General features: G+C 43.9%; 1 protein-coding gene across 2 annotated transcripts in view; it reads left to right on the top strand.

Moving 5' to 3' along the window:
* SNX24 (sorting nexin 24) overlaps positions 1–20643 on the top strand; it is a 140915-nt gene that overhangs the window by 119356 nt on the left and 916 nt on the right. The window contains exons 6-7 of one of the 2 annotated variants that reach the window (XM_065405946.1): positions 173–237; positions 16849–16924. In XM_065405946.1, the coding sequence (XP_065262018.1) occupies positions 173–237; positions 16849–16919 (136 nt within the window). In that variant the 3' untranslated portion in view covers positions 16920–16924. Of the gene's footprint in view, positions 1–172; positions 238–16848; positions 17264–20643 lie in introns of those variants that run through there. The other variant, XM_065405945.1, reaches the window with a different exon arrangement.

Below are 20643 nucleotides of genomic sequence, written 5' to 3' on the forward strand. Positions count from 1 at the left end.
AATAGTGAGCTTTGCTCCCAGAAAATTTTCTCCTTTCCACAGAGTTTGTGCATATAAACATACTGACATTATTCCTGAGCAGCTTGGGTCACCTCACTTTATCAAAGGTAGTTTGTAGTATATCCTGTTTACTGTCCCTTGATGCTGACATTCCTGTTCTTGACCTTTCCAGCAAACTGTCCCACCAGCCTGTGCTGCTGTTCCTAAGGGATCCATATGTCTTGCCTGCAGCCAACGGTAATCAAACTTGTCATCTGTTAACAGCTCTTTACTGATCTGACCCTACACCACATAAACCACATTATTATTAATACAGGCCTTGCCGAGTGATACTGGTCCAAATTCTAATAATCTGCCAATAAACCAATAGTTCTTATATAAAGCTCTTTAAAATCCTAATTGGGGCAGATGATTTATATGAAGACGTATTTTTTTCTCTGTTGTTTTTCTAACCAAATCTACTGTGGATTCAAATCATAAAAAGACGTAAAATACTGCTTCTCTTTTTTTTGTTGACTATGTAGGTTCTTTTGCCTGCAGGGTTTGATCTAAAGATACAGTCCTTTTTGATGTGCTTTTTCCCTAAACACCAGTCGAGCTGCTGTGAGCATATTTGTATTTCCACTTGGATTATTGTCATTTCTTATCATTTCTAAACTGTAGGATTTTTTTAAAAGATTGTATGTTTTGCGCATAATAGATGTGTTTGGAGGATATTTACGTTACCCTTGATCTGTTAATATGTATTTCAAAAGAACATTTGGAAGAAGTAGTCCTAATCCACCATCTCTTTTACTGTTCCCCTCTCCCCTTTGTAAAAATAATTCAAGGACTTTTTCTCTGTGTTTTCTTCCCAGAGATTACGTTGTTGGCACATATTGCACAGTGTTCCTACATTGTTCATTTTAATTGATAGAACTGCTGCCTTTTCCACGCTTTTGTATAAGGAAATGTACTTTTGTGTATATGTAAATTTCAGTATGAGAATTTTCCAGTTCAACTGTAAATTAAGATTTTCCAATGAGAAAAAAAATTAACAAATTGCTCTTACTTATTTATTAAGCTCTGTTTGCCTGAATGTAGGCTGCTAACAAAAATGAAGCAGATAGCTTTGGAAATCAGCTGACACTGTGGAGGTTTCCCCACATGGCTCTGCAAATACCCCAGGTGTTCAAAACATGCATCAAGAAATCGTAAGATTGTCTTAAATCAGGAAATTTAAAATAATAATAAAAGTTGCGTTCTTTGTGTTTGCCTTTGGTTTCTCAGCCTTTGGAGTGCACTTCCTTCACATTTTCAAGCTTTTTTCCAAAACCATGAGAGCTAAAAACTTTTTTTTTTTTTTAAACGGAGATTCTCAAGAAGCCACATGAATCCAGGAGCTGGGACTCTAAACATCAAATATTGTGACACTCATGATAAAATCATAGGAACTAGAATGCTATGTACATGATTCCTATCTCCTAATACACCTCCAATTTCAGGCCTGGATTCCTCCAGAGCACAGTGCAATTACTGAAGCTTTCATTCTTTGAGTTTACCTGATAAAGTACGTAACAAGTACAGTATACCAATAAATATCAAGGGTGAAATCCTGCCCCCCATTGAAGTCAATGGAAGTTTTGCCATTGAATTTAATAGATCCAAGATTCCACCCCAAAACTGGAGGAGAATTTTGCAGACACTAAAAACTAATTCTGCCTTTTTCATTTTATTCTGGAGGAGCAGAATGGCTAAACCAACACTCAACAGTGTTTCGTTTCACAAACTATAATTAGGCTTTGCAGAATTCAATTTTTATTTTTTGATAATTTCAACAGATAATGTCAATTTTAAGGTTTTTTGGGTTGTTTTTTTTTTAGATTTTTCTCTATTTACATTTTCACCAATTGTGGGAAATTTGGCTGGGGTCAGACAATATTTAATGATATTAGACAGTGAGATGCAAAAAGTTAAAACCTTATAATGGTTAAAACACAAATTGTCAACATCACATGTCAAAATATACAAAATAAATATCCTTGAATCAAATGCTAATAAGTTCTCAAGCAGCACTTCTCTTGCTTTGCCTCTCAGTTTCAGATATCATCTGGAAATATTTTTCATTGGTTTCTGTGTGTGTACAGTGAAATCAGCGTTTACCAACATTTATTGATAAAAATCGAATGCTTCCAAACCTAACTATAACGCGCCATTTCCATCTGATCCACATACTAATATAGAAGATTACCTGGTTTTACTTTGGGGTCAAGTACTTTACTTCCTAGACTTCTTAATCAGATCCTCATTTTGTTGCACTTCATTTCCTCAAAGATTTGTTTAAAAGTCATTCTGGATAACCGGATAAGCAACTTGCAATTAAGCTTTAAAAAAAAAAAAAAAAAAAAAGTTCTGAATGTTAAATTTAATGCAAAATCTTGAGAGACAAAGAATGGAAATTACATATAATTGTCTTAAAATATACAGATAACACCCTAAATTTTCAAATCATTACACAGGCTTTTAGCTCTATGACTCCTATTAAAGTTTCTGCAACACTTTGCATCTACATTTTTTCTTCTCACCTGTACTCTAAGAATGACCATACTTGCTTTTTTATTGAAGTCACTGGGAATTTAATATTGAATTTTTTAACTATTTTAAGTGGTGATTTCTTTTGAAATGGTTTGTTTTAATGTGTGAGATGTGTTGAGATTTAGTTAATGGCGTTCAGAACAAAGAACTCTTCAGGGCTTCACCAAGGCTTTTTTTGGCCTTCAAACATAGTTCTTAGATTTTCATAAAGCAGGTAAAGAAAAAAAGTCAATGCAACAAGTTTTTATTTATACTAACTGTTCAGCAGCCCTTAGCTGCTTCCAGTTCACCTCTCAGAACAATTTTTGATTTATCATACTATGAATCAGTATAATTTTTTATATTTTTTTTAATATTTTTTATTTTATTGAATGTGGAACATGATTTTTATTCAAGAAAACTGTAAGAGTCTATTATCTACATCCTGTTTTAGAAATTACAAGCTCAGTATTATTATATCCTGATTTCTCCTGTCCTCCCTACCTGCCCTGGCTCCGTGCGGCTTCGGGCAGCAGCCGGCATGTTTGGCTCTTAAGTGCAGGGCTGGCCAGGGGGTCTCCGTGCACTGCCCCCACACCCTGAGCGCCAACTCCTCAGCTCCCATTGGCCGGGAACTGCGGGCAATGGGAGCTGCGGGGGTGGTACCTACAGACGGGCAATGGGCAGAGCCACCTGGCCGTGCCTCTGCCTAGGAGCTGGACGTGCTGGTTGCTTCCGGGAGCCACCCAAGGTAAGCGTCGCCTGGAGCCTACACCCCTCACCCTCTCCACACCCCAGCCCTGAACCCCCTCCCGCACCCAAACTCCCTCCCAGAGCCCACGCTCCCTCCTGCTCCCCACATCCCTGTCCCAGGCTTAGCCTGGAGCCTCCTCCCACACTCTCAACTCCTTGGCCCCACCCGCCCAGAGCCCGCACCCCAACCCTCTGTCCCAGCCCAGTGAAAGTAAGTGAGGGAGAGCCAGCGATGAAGGAAGGGGGGATGGAGTGAGCGGGAGTGGGGCCTTGGAGAAGGCGTGGGGCCTCAAGGAGGGCAGGACAAGGGGTTTGGGGTTTGTGCAATTAGACAGTTGGCAACCTTAATTTCACAGTTTACTCACCACTCATGAACATTTGACTCCATTTTAGTTAGACTCAATTTTTAAAGACTGTCTTTTCTATAAATGGGATTTATTTTTGCAAACTAGCCAAACCCACCTGGAAAATCCTGTTATCATTTTTGGAGATACCTAAAATTGAATTGCTTATGTTTTAAAAAAAAAAGATGAAGGGTATGTCTACACTACGAGAGTAGTTCGATTTTAGTTAAATCGAATATGTGGAATCGATATTACAAAGTCGAACGTGTGTGTCCACACTAAGGACAGTAATTCGACTTTGTGAGACTTCGTGAGTCCACACTAACGGGGCAAGCGTCGACATTGGAAGCGGTGCACTGTGGGCAGCTATCCCACAGTTCCCGCAGTCCCCGCTGCCCATTGGAATTCTGGGTCGAGCCCCAAATGCCTTCTGGGTAAAAAAATGTGTCGAGGGTGCTTTTGGGTGCCTGTCGTCATCCGTCCATCACTCCCGCCCTCCCGCCCTCCCTCGCTCCCTCCCTGAAAGCGCCGGCGGGAAATCAGTTCGCGCACTTTTCTGATCAGTGACAGCACGGACGCCACAGCAGTGCGAGCATGGATCCCGCTGCGACCATCGCTGCAGTTGTGGCAGTTCTCAACGCCTCGCAGCTTCTCATCCACCTTTACCAGAGGCACCTGCAGAGAAATCAGGAGAGGAGGCTACGGCACCACCGTGAGGGCATGAATTCGGAGAGTAGCTCAGAGCTCTCAGAAACCACGAGACCCTGCGCCCAGGACATCTCGGTGTCACTGGGTCTTGTGGATACTGTGGAACGGCGATTCTGGGCCCTGGAAACAAGCACGGACTCGTGGGACCGCATAGTGCTGCAGGTCTGGGATGAATCCCAGTGGCTGCGAAACTTTCGCATGCGGAAGGGGACTTTCCTCGAACTGTGTGAGTTGCTGTCCCCTGCCCTGAAGCGAAAGGACACCCGGATGCGAGCAGCCCTGACTGTCCAGAAGCAAGTGGCCATAGCCCTCTGGAAGCTTGCAACACCAGACAGCTACCGGTCAGTCGCGAACCACTTTGGTGTGGGCAAGTCTACCGTGGGGGTTGCTGTCATGCAAGTAGCCAAGGCAATCGTCAAGGTACTGCTATCAAAGGTAGTGACCCTGGGAAACGTGGAGCTCATCATAGATGGCTTTGCCGAGATGGGATTCCCAAACTGCGGTGGGGCTATAGATGGGACTCACATCCCTATCCTGGGACCGGACCACCAGGCCAGCCAGTACATTAACAGAAAGGGCTACTTTTCTATGGTGCTGCAAGCACTGGTGGACCACAGGGGACGTTTTACGAACATCAACGTCGGATGGCCGGGCAAGGTTCATGACGCTCGTGTTTTCAGGAACTCTGGTCTGTTTAGACGGCTGCAGGAAGGTCTTTACTTCCCGGAGCACAAAATAAGTCTTGGGGATGTGGAGATGCCTACAGTGATCCTCGGGGACCCTGCATACCCACTAATGCCCTGGCTCATGAAGCCCTATACTGGCGCCCTGGACTCAGAAAAAGAACTTTTCAACTACCGTTTGAGCAAGTGCAGAATGGTGGTGGAGTGTGCCTTTGGCCATCTCAAGGGGAGATGGAGAAGCTTACTGACTCGCTGTGATCTCAGCGAAACCAATATCCCCATTGTGATAGCTGCTTGCTGTGTGCTCCACAATCTGTGTGAGAGCAAGGGGGAGACCTTTATGGCGGGGTGGGAGGTTGAGGCAAGTAGCCTGGCTGCTGATTACGCCCAGCCAGACAGCCGGGCGATTAGAAGATCCCAGCGGGACGCGCTGTGCATCAGGGAGGCTTTGAAAGCTAGGTTCCTGACTGAGCAGGGTCTCCAGTGACTGTTTAGTTTGTGGACACAGATGCTGAACCTGCCCCCGTTTCTTTACCCAGTTACTGTTGACTATCCTTCCAAGTTACATACCCCCTTCACCACCTTCCCAACAAATAAAATCTGTTCCGTTTTGTTAATGAACAACGTTCTCTTTCTTACTGTTTTCGCGGGAATGTTTTAAACCGGGGACGCAGACTGTGGCGGGGGGCGGGTTTAGTGTTCTGATGCAAATGATGCTTCAAAACTCCGGGAATGACAGGCTCCGCAGTGGTGGATTGGTTGTTTCAACGGAGCCTGCCAGCAGTCCTGGCCTGGACTGCGTGTATGTGTCGGCCAAGTGACTTTCTGGCAGGGGGCGGAGGGTTACAGACCCCCTGCTGCGTGGCTCTGTGATCCAGGATAAGGACCGCGGCATAAGTTCTCTAACTGCCCTCCCCCGCCACAAAGTCACAGATCAACCCCCCCGCCCCCCAGAACATGAAAACCACCTCCCAGACTCACCAGGGTAACTGGTGACTGCACTGTGTATGTGTCCTGATGCTGGACCTGCCCCCGCCTCTGTAGCCTCCTTAAGGTGACTGTCCTGTCCAATTACCAAACCCCTTCCCCCCCTTGAGACAGAATCTCCTCTAAAAGAAAATCTTGGAAACAGTACTTAACAGAAAAAAATATTTTATTATGAACCGCACATGAAAAGGGGGGGGAGAAAACTTGGACGGGGGCTTGTGTGAGATGGGTAGGAAAGGACTTTTCAAACTTTGTGGAACAAGAGCCTTCTAGTGCAACAGCAGTCTGCAGGGGTTGACTGAAAGTTTTAACGGCCCTTGCCGCCCCTCCTTCTTTGGACTTTTGGTGAGGGGGGGGTGTGACTTTGTGGCGGGGGAGGGCGGTTAGAGATAGACTGCAGCGGGGCTCTGTCCTCCTGCCTCCGGTCTTGCAGAACATCCACAAGGCGCCGGAGCGTCTCCGTTTGCTCCCTCATTAGTCCAAGCAGGGTTTGAGTAGCCTGCTGGTCTTCCTGGCGCCACCTCTCCTCCCGTTCCATGACTGCTCGGTGCATTTGTGACAAGTTCTCCCTCCACTGTGTCGTCTGGGCTGCCTGCGCTCGTGAGCAGTCCATAAGTTCATAGAACATGTCCTCACGCGTCTTCTTCTTCCTCCTCCTAATCTGCGCTAGCCTCTGGGAGTGTGATGCCAGGCTGGGTTGGGAGACAGTCGCAGATGTGTCTGTGGGAATGGGAAAAAGGGAGTGAATTCCTGAGACAGATAAATGAAGTTGCTAACAAAGAACATAGTCTTTCTCTGTGAACAACACCATGCACTGCACCTTTCACATGCGCACTCAGGACAAGGTCGAATTTTCGGCCCTCGCCTTCAGTGCCTGGGGTCTTGCAGTTGCGATCTGAGAAGCGTGGCAGGACACCTCTACTTTTGTAGCAGGAAAACATGGTAAGCCGTAGACTTGTGGCAGCTTAAAACTTTAATAGTAGCACTGGGCTCCTTTCGCACTGAAAGCAATGCCACTCTCTGCTGGCAGCAATCAGGGAAGCATGAGCTCTGCCCCTGTCCCACCACCTCGCGGCTATCCCAGGGAAAGGTCCCTGTATGCTGCCCCTCTGCCGCCTCCACCGCGTGGCTGTAAAGCAGACCCAATACTAACATTCCCCTCCCTAATTCAAAGCAGGGCGTCATGTGCGACATCACGCTGATGAGGATCTCGGAGAGCGACAGGGGACGGATGCTTCGGGAGAGCATGCAGAAGCCCGGGCCGTATGCCGCCATGCTCTGCCGTGCTATGATCCCGGACTACTTGATAGAGTCATGGCGTGGGAACGTGTCCTACCACGGTGGACCTAACAAGATCGCCCTGCCAAGGAACCTGATGCGCAGGCTTGAGCAGTACCTCCAGGAGAGCTATGCTGAGCTCTCCCAGGAGGACTTTCTGTCAATTCCCGGACATATAGACCGTATTTTGGTGTAACTGCACTGGAAGGGACTACAGAGTGGAGCGTCCTGTGGTTGCCTAATCATGAAAATCCGGACATTATTTGATTTTTTTTACATAGTTGGGACTAAATAGTTGCCTAAGGCAAAGAAATCATGAACACCCAATTGCTGATATTATTAATATTCCTGTTGTCTTATAAATAAAAGTTTCTATGTTTAAATGAGTGAATGAAAACCCCATTGTTAACAATATAAATATTCCAGTTATATTAAAAATAAATGTTTAGATGTTTAAAGCACTCACTGCTTGATCCTTCCCCTGATTCGGTGTCCGGGGTAACGGATGGGGACGGTTGGTAGGGGATCTCGGTAAGGGTGATGAAGAGCTCCTGGCTGTCGGGGAAATCAGCGTTGCAAGCGCTGTCGACTGCCTCGTCCTCCTCCTCTCCTTCCTCATCTTCCCCGTCCGCTAACATTTCCGACGAGGAACCGGCCGTGGACAATATCCCATCCTCAGAGTCCACGGTCAGTGGTGGGGTAGTGGTGGCGGCCGCACCTAGGATGGAATGCAGTGCCTCGTAGAAACGGGATGTGTGGGGCTGGGATCCGGAGCGTCCGTTTGCCTCTTTGGTTTTTTGGTAGCCTTGTCTCAGCTCCTTGATTTTCACGCGGCACTGCGTTGCATCCCGGCTGTATCCTCTCTCTGCCATGGCTTTAGAGATCTTCTCGTAGATCTTTGCATTCCTTCTTTTGGAGCGCAGCTCTGAAAGCACGGACTCATCGCCCCACACAGCGATGAGATCCAAGACTTCCCGATCAGTCCATGCTGGGGCCCTCTTTCTATTAGATTGCACGGCCATCTCTGCTGGAGAGCTCTGCATCGTTGCCAGTGCTGCTGAGCTCGCCACGCTGTCCAAACAGAAAATGAGATTCAAACTGCCCAGACAGGAAAAGGAATTCAAATTTTCCCGGGGCTTTTCCTGTGTGGCTGGTCAGAGCATCCGAGCTCGAACTGCTGTCCAGAGCGTCAACAGAGTGGTGCACTGTGGGATAGCTCCCGGAGCTATTACCGTCGATTTCCATCCACACCTAGCCTAATTCGATATTGCCATTTCGAATTTAGCGCTACTCCTCTCGTTTTCGAGGAGTACAGAAGTCGAATTTAAGAGAGCTCTATGTCGAACTAAATAGCTTCGTGGTGTGGACGGGTGCAGGGTTAATTCGATGTAACGGTGCTAAATTCGACATAAACTCCTAGTGTAGACCAGGCCTAAGGCACTCGAGAGCCTTAAACTTTGATAACTTACTAGTTATTAAGGTTTGAAGCTACTAGCATGACTTTCAACTTTCTTGGTTTAAGCTTGTACTTTGACTTTTCAAAAATCACACTTTTATACACATGCCAAGAGGCACAATTAGTAAACACTGTGAATTGCCCAAAGGGGCTTATAGCTGCTTTAAGCAGGTGGGAGGCTCTAAAGTAATGAAATCTAGCACGATAGCCCTCATATTTACAGCTTTTTATAAATCTTAGTATTCTCACTGACAACAGTCAGCCCTCTCCACACCATAAATGCATTTTAAATGACATGCATTCACTTTTTTCCCCCTTTAATAAACCACAACTCTTAGTGAGCCTCTTTCAGAATCAGAAGTGATTTGAACTCAGGTACGTCTACATGGGGGGAAAAACCCTGCAGCAGTGAGTCTCAGGGTATGTCTACACTATGAAATTAGGTTGATTTTATAGAAGTCGATTTTTAAAAATCGATTTTATACAGTCGATTGCATATGTCCACACTAAGCGCATTAAGTCGGCGGAGTGCGTCCTCACTACCGTGGCTAGCATTGACTTACAGAGCAGTGACTGTGGGTAGCTATCCCACAGTTCCCACAGTCTCCGCTGCCCATTGGAATTCTGGGTTAAGCTCCCAATGCCTGATGGGGCAAAAACATTGTTGCAGGTGGTTTTGGGTACATGTCGTCAGTCTCCCCTCCCTCCGTGAAAGCAACGGCAGACAATTGTTTTGCGCCTTTTTTTCGCGCAGACGCCATACCACAGCAAGCGTGCAGCCCGCTCAGCTCAGCTCACTGACACCGCCGCTGTTGTGTCCTGGGTGCTGCTGGCAGCAGACGGTGCAGTAGGTCTGCAAACCATCGTCATAGACCGCTTCCGCTGCAACTTTGCTCTAATGCTATTGCCTCAATAGCGAATTTCTACATGTTTTCTGTCATGGGCTCCCGGGTACGTGTGCTCTTCCTCAGGAAATGTGCGTGGTGCTAACCGTCGTCCTCCACCTCTTCCGCTGCAACTCTGCTCTCTTGTAGACATCATACCATGGGAAGCATGGAGCCCACTCAGCTCACCGCTGCTGCTGTGAGCATTGTAAACACCTCACGCATTATCCTGCAGTATGTGCAGAACCTGCAAAAGCAGGCAAGGAGGCGTTGACAGCGCGATCACGATAGTGATGAGGACATGGACACAGACTTCTCTGAAAGCACGGGCCCTGGCAATTTGGACATCATGGTGGTAATGGGGCAGGTTCATGCCGTGGAACGCTGATTCTGGGCCCGGGAAACAAGCACAGACTGGTGTGACCGCATAGTGTTGCAGATCTGGGATGATTCCCCGTGGCTGCAAAACTTTCGCATGCGTAAGGGCACTTTCATGGAACTTTGTGACTTGCTTTCACCCACCCTGAAGCGCAAGAATACCAAGATGAGAGCAGCCCTCACAGTTGAGAAGCAAGTGGCGATAGCCCTCTGGAAGCTTGCAACGCCAGACAGCTACCAGTCAGTCAGGAATCAATTTGGAGTGGGCAAATCTACTGTGGGGGCTGCTGTGATCCAAGTAGCCAACGCAATCACTGAGTTACTGCTATCCAGGGTAGTGACTCTGGGAAATGTGCAGGTCATAGTGGATGGCTTTGCTGTAATGGGGTTCCCTAACTGTGGTGGGGCGATAGACGGAACGCATATCCCTATCTTGGGACCGAACCACCTTGGCAGCCAGGATGTAAACCGCAAGGGGTACTTTTCAATGGTGCTGCAAGCATTGGTGGATCACAAGGGACGTTTCACTGACATCAACGTGGGATGGCCGGGAAAGGTGCATGATGCTCGCATCTTCAGGAACTCTGGTCTGTTTGAACAGCAGCAGGAAGGAACTTACTTCCCAGACCAGAAAATTACCATTGGGGATGTTGAAATGCCTATAGTTATCCTTGGGAACCAAGCCTACCCCTTAATGCCATGGCTAATGAAGCCATACACAGGCACCCTGGACAGTAGTAAGGAGCAGTTTAACTATAGGCTGAGCAAGTGCAAAATGGTGGTAGAATGTGCATTTGGATGTTTAAAAGCTCGCTGGCGCAGTTTACTGATTAGGTTAGACCTCAGCGAAACCAATATTCCCATTGTTATTGCTGCTTGCTGTGCACTCCACAATATCTGTGAGAGTAAGGGGGAGATGATTATGGCGGGGTGGGAGGTTGAGGCAAATCACCTGGCGGCTGATTACGCGCAGCCAGACACCAGGGCGATTAGAAGAGCACAGCTGGGTGCCCTGCGCCTCAGTGAAGCTTTGAAAACCAATTTCATGACTGGCCAGGCTACGATGTGACAGTTCTCTTTGTTTCTCCTTGACAAAAACCCACCCCCTTGGTTGACTCTACTTCCCTGTAAGCCAACCGACCTCCCCCCTTCAATCACCACTTTCAAAGGCAATAAAGTCATTTTTGTTTCAAAATCATGCATTTTTATTAATTCATCACACAAATAGGGGGAAAACTCGCAAGGTAGCCCGGGAGGGGTGGGTGAGGAGGGAAGCACCGGGTGGGGTGGTGGATGAGGGGAGGAGGGAAGGACAAGGCCACACTACAGTTCAAAACTTATTGAATGCCAGCTTTCTGTTGCTTGGGCAATCCTCTGGGGTGGAGTGGGTGGGTGCCCATAGCCTCTCACCCCCCCCCCCCCGCGTTCTTGGGCATCTGGGTGAGGAGGAAATGGAACTTGGGGAGAAGGGCAGGTAGTTATACAGGGGTTGCAGCAGCGGTCTGTGTTCCTGCTGCCTTTCCTGCAGCTCCACCAGACGCCTGAGCATGTCAGTTTGCTCCCCCATTAGCCTCAGCATTGCATCCTACCTCCTCTCAGCGTGCTCCTCCCTCCTCTCATCGTGTTCATTTAATGCTTTCCTGGACTCTGTCTTTGTTTGCCTACACGCATTCTGCTGAGCTCTTTCAGTGCAGGAGGACTGCATGAGCTCTGAGAACATCTCGTCACGAATGCGTTTTTTTTGCCTTCTTATCTGCGCTAGCCTCTGGGACGGAGATGATAGGGGGAGCGTTGAAACATTTGCAGCTGCAGGAGGAAAAAAAGGGAGAGTAGTATTTAAAAAGATACATTTTAGAGAACAAAGGGAAGACTATTTCACACTGAATCAAGCAACTCACATTACATAGCACATGTGCTTTTGCTACAAGGTCGCATTTTGCCTCTTATATTGAGTGCCTGCTGGTTTGGTGTGAGACATCACACACGCTTGGCTGGGCAACAGAATTCGGCGTGCAGGCAGCCATGGTAAGGCAAAGGGTTTCGGCTTCTTCAACCTTCATACCATGTGGGAACGGTTTCAAACAGCAGCGCCCTTTCCCATACCAAGCAAAGCCCGTTGGGTTGGCCATTTAAAAGGAGGGGCTGCGGTTTTAAGGTGAATGTTCAGCACAATCCAACCCCCCCACTCCTTAACTTTCACGTGGCACTGCTGTGTGTCCCTGTTGTAGCCTCTGTCCATCATGCCCTTGGAGATTTTGTCAAATACAATCCAACCCCCCACACCCAATTCTGTGGGATGATCACTTCACCCCACCACCACCAGGTGGCTAGTATCAGGGAAGATCCCGGTCAGCCAAACGCGAACAGCTCAGCAAGAACGGGCCTCCCCCCACCGCATGGCTAACAGCAGGGATGATTTATTTTCAGCCAAAGGCAAACAGCCAAAGCCCAGGCCCACTCACTGCAAGGTTTTGTTCTGCAATGATTCCAGACTACTTGCTACTGGCTTGGCCTGGTAAATTAATCATTAAACACGCTTGCTTTTAAACCCTGTATTATATTTACAAAGGTTCACTCACCAGAGGTTCCTTCTCTGGCTTCATGGTCCGGGAGCCCGCCTTGGGAAGGTTGGGAGGGTATTGGCTCCAGGGTGATGAACAGTTCCTGGCTGCCGGGGAGAAGGGATTCTCCGCTTGCCTGCTGTGCGCGATCCTCAACCACCTCCTCCTCCTCATCTTCCTATCTTCAAACTCCTCATCCCTGTTGCGTGAGACTTCCCCCTTGTAGGTGTCTACGGACAGTGGTGGGGTAGTGGTAGGGGCCACCCCCAGAATTGCATGCAGCTCATCATATAACCAGCATGTATGGGGCTCTGACCCAGAGTGACCGTTTGCATCTTTTGTTTTTTGGTAGGCTTGCCTCAGCTCCTTAACTTTCACATGGCACTGCTGTGTGTCCCTGTTGTAGCCTCTGTCCATCATGCCCTTGGAGATTTTGTCAAATATATTGGCATTTTGTCTTTTGGAACGAAGTTCTGCCTGCATGGATTCTTCTCCCCATACAGCGATCAGATCCAGTACCTCCCGTTTGGTCCATGCTGGAGCTCTTTTGCGATTCTGGGACTCCATGGTCACCTGTGCTGATGAGCTCTGTATGGTCACCTGTGCTGATCAGCTCGCCACGCTGGCCAAACAGGAAATGAAATTCAAAAGTTCCCCAGGGCTTTTCCTGTCTACCTGGCCAGTGCATCTGAGTTGAGAGTGCTGTCCAGAGCGGTCACAATGGAGCACTCTGGGATAGCTCCCGAAGGCCAATACCATCTAATTGCGTCCACACTACCCAAATTCGACCCAGCAAGGTTGATTTTAGCTCTAAACCCCTCGCCAGGGAGGAGTACAGAAGTCGATTTTAAGAGCCCTTTAAATCGAGAAAACAGGCTTGGTTGTGTGGACGGGTGCAGGGTTAAATCGACCTAATGCTGCTAAATTCGACCTAAACTCGTAGTGTAGACCAGGGCTCAGAGACCAACTTGGGCTTGTGACCTGCACTATGGTGCTAAAAATAGCAATGTAGATGTTCCCACTTGAGTTAGAACATGGACTCTGAAACCTGGTGAAAGGGTGGGTCTCAGACCCTGAGCAGGAATGTCTACATTGCTATTTTTAGCACTGTAGTGCAAGCCCGAGTCTGTAGACCTTGTCTCTGAAGGTACGTCTACAGTACATGCTTCCTTTGGGCACATGTAGTGTATACATGCACACAACCCTCCTAGCATGGGTATAAATAGAAGAGTAGCCAGTGAGGCACAGCTTAGGTAAGTAAAGAGATGCCTCAAATGTTGGGGTATGTACACAAGTACATACCCTATATGGCTCTCCTAACCCATGTCTCCCTGTCTACACTGCTATTTCCCTGCTAAAAATAGCAGTGTAGTGTCCCGCTTGCCTCCCTGCTCTTGGAGTCTTTCTCCACCACAGGAAAAGATTCCAGTAGGGGGAAAGGCTCTGGCAGGGGGGAGGCAGCGGGGAAAGGCTTGAGCAGCTCCCTGCTGCCAGAGCCCTTCCACACCGCAGGGAAAGACTCCAGGAGAGGGGAAAGGCTCTGGCAGGGGGGTTCCCGTGCTCCTCCCCCTGCCAGAGCTTTTCCTTGCTGCAGTGAGAGGCTCGTGGCAGCAAGGAGCTGCTGAAGCCTTTCCCTGATGCTTCCTGGCTGCTGGAGTCTTTCACTGCGGCATGTAGCTACACATAGACTACACCGCACCAGCTTTGGTGTGTAGTGTACATGTAGCCTGAGACTCACTGCTGTGGGATTTTTTTTGTTTTTTTGCAGTGTAGTCATATCTTCTGACCTCAATCCTGCAAACACGTACATATGCTTCATTAAGCATGTGGGTAGTCCCACTGACTGCATTGGATCAGGAAATCAATAGAGCTTCTCACATGCTTAAAGTTAAGCATTTGTGTAACCATTTGCAGGATTGGTGCTTTAATTGGCAAAAATCATCCCTGAGGAGCTGTATATTCTAAACCGCACCAAGAACTGTTGGTTGCTTCTTTGTAGAGGTTTCTTACTTCTCTGGAAGAGGGAGGAAGTCTTTCTCAGTTCTTCCACATTTGCTTCCATTTCTCTCATTCATGAAAAGGAACCCTGAGCAAGTAAGGTGTCTTATATTGTCCAGACTCCCTAATTAATTTGAATTTGAAGATTCTTGCAGAAGGTTGGCTTGTAAACCAGAGGACAATCTCCTATGTCTTATATCAACCAACAGTAAAAATATTAAATTGGCACTTTTTATATACTTAACTTTATAGCACATAATGACATAGTTCTGTGTTGAACTCAAATCTATATCAGCACTGGATTTTAATATTGTTATTAGGGAGATTTTTAAGATTGCCTAAAGGATTTTGGATCACAAGTCTTGACTTTGACTCATGGTTGCATAAAGCATGTAATGTTGGTTTAACTCTATGAACACATCATTCTTCATATAAGATGGGTTCTCTTCTTTTAATTAAAAAAGTGCAAAATATCTATTACCTACAAAGTTGAAAGGGGTTTTAAAAGGACCAGAATCTAAAATACTAGCCTAATAGACCAAATTGCTAAAATTCCTTTTGTAAAAGTTGAATAATAGTCCTAAACTTGCTGTATCTTCATGGAAAATTGGTCTAATGGTGATGTCTAAAGCCAAGCATTTTCAAAAGTGCCTATGGGATTGTTTCAATATGTTTACATGCTAGAGTTAAAATGATATGGTAGATGCTTTATGCAACAAAGCCTCGAAGTGAGTCTGACACAGTAAAATGGTAGCGCTTTATAAAATCAATAACAATTTCCCCATATGTACTGTATGTCATGTATATAATAGAACTAGCAGAAAAACAGGTTTCTGAAACTTCAGTGTTTGATTTAGAGTGAAACCACTGGATCACGTTTACCATGTGTATTCTAATACTGCTAATAACAATATTGTGGAATTATCCTAGAAAAGTGATTTGAGTGTGCAGAGCTTTCAGGACTTGTGGAATCATTATTGGTCTCAAAATGTCAGAGTGATTTGTAATAATTCTTGATCCACCATCAGAAATCAAGAGAATCACCCATATGCTGCTTATTGAAAAGGTCTCTGTTAGTCATACATTCACCTAAAAATATCCTTAAGTCTATTGGTCAAATCTATAACAATCAAATTAATTTATTAGTAATTTACAATGCTGGTACTCAGAGATTTATAATACATTATTTGCAAAAAATCCTAATCTATTTGATGACCCTTAAATTATTAATGGGCACAACCCAATTCCCATTAAAGTCGACTATCATCTTTCCACTTAGTTTAATGGGAGTTGAATTGGCCCTATATGCGTATCTGTAGGCTGGTGGCTGAAGGAGAAACTTACTTTGGAAGTGTGAAGCAGCATATCAGAAATAATCTGTGGATGTTTATTCAGCTGTATCTTCTGAGTTTAACCCACCTCTTAGTTTGTTGGCACTGCAAGTTTGAAACTCAATTTTAAGCAATAATGTAAGATGGAGTGAGAAATTCTGACTCTTACTGTCAAAGACAGTCACTCTAGTTTAGACAGGTAGGAGTTAATACATTTGGAGAATATTTTTCTTTTAATAACACATAGACTTCCTGCCTCTGTGTGGATCTATTACTTTCTTTCGTCAGGTAATCTGTTTCAATTTTATTTACTGAGGTAAATTTAACATGAAAAAATGGTGCTGGTTTCCTTTGCATTTGCACTGAAAATATTTTGTGTGTATGGGTTGTTCCCCTTCAAATTTGATGGGGTGACTTTTTGTAAGGAACTTGCCCTTTTATGTTAAATAGCCAGTCTACAATCTCACTGCTCTTGAGAAGCTTCTATGATGGCACAGGCATCTTCAAGTCCACTTGGACTAAACGTTGCTATAAACCACAATGGAAAAACTGTTGTAAAGTATTCCCAGTAGCAATCTTGGAATTCCTTCAAGTATATTGAGATTTTGTTAGAAATTGAATTGCCAGTGTAATCCATCTTCCTTGTGAGAAAAGATTCAGATAAAGAGCTGGAGTCTAGCAGCATTAAGTATTAGAACATCCCTTTAAATCAATAAGCTACAAATCTGGCAGCGCATTTATGCAATGCCCTATGCTATACTAAAGTGGCTTTAGTGCTGAAACAGCATTACTAATAGTACATTCCCAACAGGGATAAACACTATAGTGATGCAATATCCTAAATTATACTAGTCCTTGCCTTGTTATATTCCACAAAAGCATTTATATGGTATTGACATACATAAGAAAGCAGTTTTTCTTTTCTGTTTTTCAGATGACTTCCCAAATGTAGTTATTGAAGGAGTTCTCCATGGGATATTTTATCCTCATCTACTGCCCAGGTAGAAGTGGTGCGTGGATAGAAGAAATTAAAGCAAGTCTTGTCAAGGAAATTTACATAACACAATTCTGTGATGTGATACCAATTCTAAGAGGCAAAAGTCACCACCTTAGTTTAATTTCATACGTTATAGCTTTTAAAATCAGTGTCACTACAGTTTGTGCTTTTAAAAAAAAAATAGATAAGCTGAAAACCTTTTTCCATATTTAAACTAATGTATATACATACTCTAATATTTAATACTAAAGGATGACAGTCATACACTGAATTACACTAATCTTTGAAAAGAATTAAAAGCTTTACTAATATTGCTTTTTTTTTATTACAAATTACACTAATCCTTTTTTACATTAGTCCCAGTGCATTACCCATTGCTGGCAAGGAATGCATTGAAAGTGCTGGCACTGAAGACAGTAAGAGAGAGACTACAAAGTAATTTTAAAAAATGCAGTTGCTTAACTGGAAATTAAATGCAACTTAAAGTATTGTATTAGTATTCTAAAGGTAAATATTTCAAATCTAAACCTTAATGTTTAGGTAGAACAGTGTCAAGTTCTGTGTGAGAGGGAGTTTCCACCTTCTGCAATGTAGCTTTGTTTCAGGATGTTGGTTGTAGAGAACTCCTATGGCATTCTAACCACCTGACGTTTAGCATGACATTTATGGTAACAACCTCATTCAGTTGTTACTTCTAGTGTGTGTTTAATTTCCAAGCCAATTTACACTCTGTGTTTAATATCTTATATTTTGCAAACCACAGTTTACACCACCTTTTGGTGAGGTCAAGCAAGGATATAATTTACTACTAAAATAACTAAAAATTGATTATGTGTTCAGATGAACTTGAAATTTGTTATGTCCATTACTGGATATTGCACTGTAAAATAAACTACTAGAACATGCACACAGGAGCATATGAACTGTGAATGTATCATTTGTACTCATTTCTAGCCTAAAGGGTACATTTCAAAGCTTCTTACTACAGCTATTTCTCCCACAACTTCCCCCTGCCCCCAAACACTGGAAGAGTGAGAAAATGTTTAACCTCATTATTAGCAATTTTCAGCACCATCCCCTTGATATGTTAAGTTTATACAGAAATCTGTCTTGAACATCACATTATTCAGTTCTGCTGTATTGCTGCTTCATTAATATAATATATAAATAATTCATAGGGCTAACTGGAGTAAAGGACTTTTCAGCACAAGTCGTCATGGCAGAATTGGGCCCTAACATAGCAGTGTAGTCCTGAGGGAGCAATAGTGCCTCCTGCCAAACACTAAACTGATTTTGAAGCTGTTTTGATGATTGATGAGACAGTGCAAGATTTGGGACTTAGGTATGTGCAAAGCTGTCACTTTCTACCAGGCTTGAAAATATAATCTGAAATCAGGCTATTGGCTATTCATAAATACAAGTATAAGTCCTATGAAGCACCTTGTGCATCTCAAATTGAGAATTTACTCTTAACTGTGATCCAAACGATCTCTCCTGTGACGTGAATCACAGATATATAAAAGAATCATCAGTGGCTGTAGTAAGTACTGAACTGTCAGTACTCCTCATGAGCACAGAACTTAGCAGCTTCTGATTTAGAGACAAAAGTATTACCTGCTATGCCATACTGATAATTTTGTATCTTGATTCATTCTCTCTGTTAAAGTAGATTTACAGCACAGCTCACAATAGACATTTGTATCTTACGATTAAAACTAGGGCTGTCAACTGCCATTAACTGGAAACAAATGAATGCAATTAAAAAAAAATATTGTAATTAATGACAGTTTTAATCGCACTGTTAAACAATAATAGAATACCAATTTCAATTTATTATATTTTTGATGTTTTTCTACATTTTCAAGCACACCTCTACCTCGATATAACGCTGTCCTCGGGAGCCAAAAAATCTTACCGCGTTATAGGTGAAATCGCGTTATATTGAACTTGCTTTGATCCACTGGAATGCGCAGCCCTGCCCCCCCGGAGCACTGCTTTACCGCGTTATATCCGAATTCGTGTTATATCGAGGTAGAGGTGTATATTGCTTTCAATTACAATACAGAATACAAAGTGTATAGTGCTCACTTTATATTTTTGATTTAAAGTATTTGCACTGTAAAAAACAAAAATAGTATTTTTCAATTCACCGCATGCAAGTACTGTTGTGAAATCTCTTTATCATGAAAGTGCAACATACAAATGTAGATTTTTTTTGTTACATAAATGCACTCAAAAACAAAACAATGTAAAACTTTAGAACCTATAAGTCCTCAGTCACTAAGCCAAACAAGCTTGTTTACATTTACAGGAGATAATGCTGCCCGCTTCTTATTTATAGTGTCACCTGAAAGTGAGAGAACAGGTGTTCACATGGCACTTTTGTAGCCGGCATTGCAAGGTATTTACATGCCAGATATGCTAAACATTCGTATGCCTTTTCATCCTTCGCCCACCATTCAAGAGGACGTGCTTCCATGCTGACGACACTCGTTAAAAAAATAAAGCATTATTTAAATTTGTGACTGAACTCCTTGGTTTTAACTGCATTCTGCCATATGTTTCATGTTATAGCAGTCTCGGAGAACAACCCAGCACATGTTGTTCGATTTAAGAACACTTTCTCTGCAGATTTGACAAAACATAAAGCAGGTACCAATATGAGATTTCTAAAGATAGCTACAGCAGTCGACCCAAGGTTTAAGAATCTGAAGTGCCTTCCAAAATCTGAGAGGGATGAGGTGTGGAACATGCTGTCAGAAGGCTTAAAAGAACAACACTCCGATGCGGAAACTACAGAATCCGAACCGCCAAAATAGATAATCAACCTTCTGTTGGTAGTATCTGACTCAGATGATGAAAATAAACGTGTGTCAATCCGCACTGCTTTGGATCATTATTGAGCAGAACCCGTCATCAGCATGGAAGCTTGTCCTCTGGAATGGTGATTGAAGCATGAAGGGGCATACAAATGTTTAGCATAGCTGGCACGTAAATACGTTGCGATGCTGGCTACAACAGTGCCATGTGAACGCCTGTTTTCACTTTTAGGTGACACTGTAATTAAGAAGCGGGCAGCATTATCTCCTGTAAATGTAAACAAGCTTGTTTGTCTTAGTGATTGGCTGAACAAGAAGTAGGACTCAGTGGACTTGCAGGCTCTAGGTTTTACATTGTTTTATTTTTGAGTGCAGTTATGTAAAAAAGAACTGTACATTTGTAAATTGCACTTTCACAAGAAAGAGATTGCAATAAAGTACTTGTGTGAGGTGAATTGAAAAATACTATGTCTTTTGTTTATCTTTTTATAGTGAAAATATTTGTAACCAAAAATAAATATAAAGTGAGCACTTTGTATTCTGTGTTGTAATTGAAATCAATATATTTGAAAATGTAGAAAATATCCAAAAATATTTAAATAAATGGTATTCTATTATTGTTTAACAGTGTGATTAAAACTGCTATTCATCACAATTATTTGGTTAATCTTGCGATTAATCGCAATTTTTTAATTGTTTGACAGCACTATTTAAAACACATTGTGAAAATTAAGGAAGAAAAAATTTACCTCATATTCCAAAAAAGTTTAATATTGCATACATATATAGCTCATCAAAAATTCCATATAACAATCTTTAATTGAGCCTTTGTATATACCTTGTTTAAAAACTATCAAATTTGTTTTGTCTGCTAGCAATAGCCGGGCAGGGTTACAAAAATTCAAGTCTAAAG

Source organism: Emys orbicularis, chromosome 6, assembly GCF_028017835.1.
Source record: "Emys orbicularis isolate rEmyOrb1 chromosome 6, rEmyOrb1.hap1, whole genome shotgun sequence".
In the NCBI taxonomy this organism is placed as follows: domain Eukaryota; kingdom Metazoa; phylum Chordata; order Testudines; family Emydidae; genus Emys; species Emys orbicularis.